The sequence below is a fragment of the Eschrichtius robustus genome, chromosome 7 (genome assembly GCF_028021215.1).
Source record: "Eschrichtius robustus isolate mEscRob2 chromosome 7, mEscRob2.pri, whole genome shotgun sequence".
Lineage (NCBI taxonomy): Eukaryota > Metazoa > Chordata > Mammalia > Artiodactyla > Eschrichtiidae > Eschrichtius > Eschrichtius robustus.
In genome coordinates, this window is record NC_090830.1 from 83,925,385 (window position 1) to 83,929,367 (window position 3,983).

General features: G+C 55.5%; 1 protein-coding gene across 2 annotated transcripts; it reads right to left on the reverse strand.

Annotated features, from left to right (window-relative positions):
- Positions 1 to 217: 217 nt before the first annotated feature.
- On the reverse strand, positions 218 to 2,550 carry LOC137767663 (pulmonary surfactant-associated protein A). Of its 2 annotated transcripts, none has more exons than XM_068548894.1 (4): positions 2,283 to 2,550; positions 1,903 to 2,022; positions 1,069 to 1,146; positions 218 to 594 (listed from the first exon to the last, which is right to left on the reverse strand). In XM_068548894.1, the coding sequence occupies exons 1-4, from the start codon at positions 2,452 to 2,454 to the stop codon at positions 218 to 220; spliced, it is 747 nt and encodes a 248-aa protein (XP_068404995.1). In that variant the 5' UTR covers positions 2,455 to 2,550. The 2 variants fall into 2 exon arrangements, with proteins under 2 accessions (XP_068404995.1, XP_068404994.1); XM_068548893.1 differs by having other exon boundaries at positions 1,903 to 1,962; positions 2,370 to 2,454.
- Between the last annotated feature and the right edge of the window lie 1,433 nt (positions 2,551 to 3,983).

The following is a 3,983-nucleotide window of genomic DNA, read 5'->3' on the forward strand; positions in this document are numbered from 1 at the left end:
CTAGAGTGCAAAGCTGAGAAGGGGCTCCAGGGGGAGTCAGACTGATTAGTAATCAAGGGGGAGGAGTCAGGGCCCACCTGGGAGTGGAGTGGCTAAGACGCCTCCAACTCTTATAGCCACAAAGGTGTTACAGCACCTCACAGACCAGGTGGATTCCCCAGGATGTAGGCTGAAAGGCAAGGCAGGACCCTCTCCATCCTGTGGCCTTGGTGCCTGCTCAAAACTCACAGATGGCCAGTCGGTACTGCAGGCAGTTCTTGTCATTCCACTGGCCATCTGTGTACATCTCCACACACTTCTCTTTGCCCCGACCCCCGGGCTGCCCTGGGTACCAGTTGGTGTAATTCACAGGGGTTCCATCCAGGTAGTGGAAGTCTCCAGCAGTGGGACCCTCAGCCAGGCCCAGGTAAGCATAAGTATTGTGCTTCCTCACGATGCTTGCAATGGCCTCATTCTCTTCCGGACTCCTTGGGGTAGCAATGCGTCCACCTACTCTGGCACACGACTCTCTAATGGCATCAAAATTGACCGACTGCCCATTGGTGGAGAAGACCTTCTCTCCCACTGCCAGCATGGAGCCCTGCAAACTGAGGACTGACAGCAGAGGAATCCGGGTCAGGCCACAGGCCTCTTTGTTTCCAAGTCCTTCTCCTTCCCTTTATGCACTCTGCCTTTATGCGCTTTCCAATCTCTTCACCTCTGCCTCTCTCTCCTTCTTCCCTCCCTCTTCCAATCCTAGTCTTTCTGGATTCCCCTCCATGCTCCCATCATTTAATTATCCATTCACCCATTTAACAATTACTTATTGACTGTCTATTATGTGCCTGAAACTGTGCAATTTCCTGGGATTCAATAGAAAGCAGTATAGCCAGGAACATTGCTTCCCCAGGACATAGGGAGATAATCCATATCTACTTCGGTCTCCTCTGAGCCGTTGAAGAACATCTGAAAAAGGACCTCCATGTCCACACTTGTTTGTCAAGTCTCTAGATTCTGGAGCCTGATGCTGAGGATGAGGAGAACTTATGGGAACCCCCTACCCTATAAGGCCCCAAGGGATCCCCTTACCGCGCATCGACTGCAGGATTTGATGGCTGATCTCACGGAGTGTGCTCTGGAGCTCCTTGTCTAGATAAGTTGGAAGCCCTGTAGAGAGATCCCCAGCAAGAAGAGGGGCAGGCCAACAAAAACCCCCACTTGTGCCAAGCAGGTGCGAGGCCAGCGGCAAGCCTGGCATTCTGCCCTTCACTTGTCTAGAACCACTGCCCAGGCCCCAGGTCATAAGGGTCCACGAGGTTGGAGTGTGTCTCCCACTCCCTACACACTTGTCCTCTAATGCAGCCTTGCACTTGCTCAGCCCCATCTCTGCTCTTCTTTCCTGCCATATCCTTTCATGGCTCTGTCTGTCCACTTCTGTGGGGTTTTCTAGTTTCTGGGCAGGACCCCCTTCCCCACCCTCCACTAAGAGCAAATCTGGTTCTCTCTGGCTCTCCTGATGGACCTTGATTACTGCTCAGAGCTCCAGAGTTCCCCTGGACATGCGGGGTTCCCAGTTATATCATCTGTCTGGTCCTTGGTCCACATAACCCCCTACACCCTCAGAATGCCCCTATGCCTCAGCACTAGGAAGTGCCTCCCCTCCCCCCAGTGCTGTTCCATTTCCCACACCTGACGCCCTGTGTCTCCCCATCAGCTGTTGTGATGCGTGGAACACTTCCAATACCCACCAGTCCCACGACCCAGACCCCTCTGATTTCTCAACCTCATATTCTCTTATCTAGGTTGAAAAATATACCCTTTGGGGACTTCCGTGGTTTTGTCTGATCCCCGTCATCCCTCATGTAACTGACCACATGGGCACAGTGTCCAGTTGCTTCTGTCCACTGGCCACATCCTGCTCACCTGGGGGGCCCCTCTCACCAGGCTCTCCCTTTTCTCCACGCTCTCCAGTGAGGCCAGGGGCTCCAGTCATCCCATCACGCCCAGGGAGGCCTGGCATTCCTCCGGGGGGGCCCATGGGGCCTGCAGAGAGAGGGGGACAAGGATGTATGCTATCTATCACCCACAGTGGGCTGGGGCTGATGGGACTGGACCTCCATTATCAGCCAGGCTGACTCACCTGTCACTCCACAGGCACCTTGAGGGTAGATGCTCCAGGGCTGCTCCAGTCTAAGGGTCCCGGGAAACTCCCACCATCCAGCTGACCCTTGAACCCAGCCCGGAACCCTGGACAGCAAGTCCCCCTGAAAACAGGTCACTGTCCCTCAGCTCCCACTCAGTACCTGGAGGTCCAGGGTCTCCTTTGATACCATCTCTCCCATCTCTTCCTGGCAGGCCATGGGATCCAGGAGTACCAGGGATGCCAGGGCTTCCAAGACAAACTTCCTTCATGTCGCACTCAAGGCCAGAAACCACCAGCCAGATGAGGGTGAGGGTCAAAGAGCACAGCAGCATGGCGTTTGCTCCAGCGGCTCCTTCTGTAGAAGGGAAGGGCTGTGGTCCACCTGAAGCATTTGCCAAGGTCTCCCCTTGCTGTGCTTTGTCAAGATTCAGGCATGTGATGGAGCCTGAGGGCCAGGGCAGGTACAGACAGGAGCTCTGGAAAGACCCAAACTATCCTTGGAAACTCCCAGCATCATCTGGTATCTAACATGGTCTCATGCCCCATCCCTCTGGCTGGAGGTGGAGTGGTACCCGGGCAGGGGAGGAGTTGTAGAGAGCTCTGGAGAGTCAGAGGACCTGGGTTCTAATGGAGTCTCTGTTTGTTCCTAGCTGTGTGACCGTGGGGAACTCACTTCACCTCTCTTGGCTTCAGCTGAAACTTCTGTCCTGGAGGCAATCCTGGCCTGTCCCTCCCAGGCTGTTGGGAGGAAGGATGTGGTCAACATTCACTCGCTCCATCTGTCCCTCGTACTCTCAGCTACCCTCCCTTTGAGTTCTAAGGGACCATGATCCTGAGGATGAGCAGAGATGACCAGGGCCCATGTCTTGGCCACCCCACGTTGGTCAATGATAGGGAGTCCCCTCCTCCCTGCTTTCTTGGGAGGCTTCCTCTTTGGCAGGCTCTTTCTCCCCCTGCCTCCACCCTGCAGGCCCTGATGAATCCCTGGGGCCAATGGGCCCGGCCCAGGAGCAAAGTGAAGTGTGAGGATATTTGCAAGCCCATCTTCCTGTACCCATAGTTAGGGTTCTGTGGAACAAGTCCCAGTGGTACCCAGGGAGGGCCCCTCCTTCCCTGCCTGACCCATAGTGAAGCCTGTGGCTGCTGGGCTGGTTCATGCTGCTGCAACCCTGGGGAAGACCCAGGAGATGGGGCTAAACTCACCCACACGAACAGAGCCTGTGTGGTTCTCTGCCTCCAGATCAGGGTGGTGAGGTGGACAGCAACATTTATACTGATGTAGGCTACCAGGCTTCCTCTCCACCCCAGAGAGGGGCCTGTCACAAGGTCCTCTACTCCAGGAGAGCCAGGCAGGAAGCTGTCATCCTGTTTACCCAGTACATTTCCCCACGGGGCACTCAGGCTGGAGGGCCACTTAGGAAACCCGTTAAAGAGAAACTCCAGATTGGTAAGAAGGGAAAATTCCCATGGACCGGAGGCCACCCGCTCTCCCTCCACCCAGTTTCCCAAAAGCAGTGAAGGATGAGAGCACTTACACGGGAACCGATGGAGGCACGTGGCAAAGGGAGCCCTCTCTCTCCTGGGCCTCGGCCTCCTGGTCCTGGCTAGTGACACGTTCGCAGCCCCAGAATCACTATCCCCCAAAAGCCCACCAGCTGGAGAGAACATACCAGCGCTGGACTCTTTTCCCAGGGGAGCAAAGAGGCAGATCAGTGACATACAGGGCTGTCTCCCGGGGCCATTCCAGCTCCAGAGCCTCTTTGGCTCTTGGAAGTGTCCATAGGGCTCCAGAGTGTGCAGAGGTCATGTCTGAAGCCAAAGGGTGGTCAGGTTGAGCTGGAACAAACTGTCATGGGGCGTG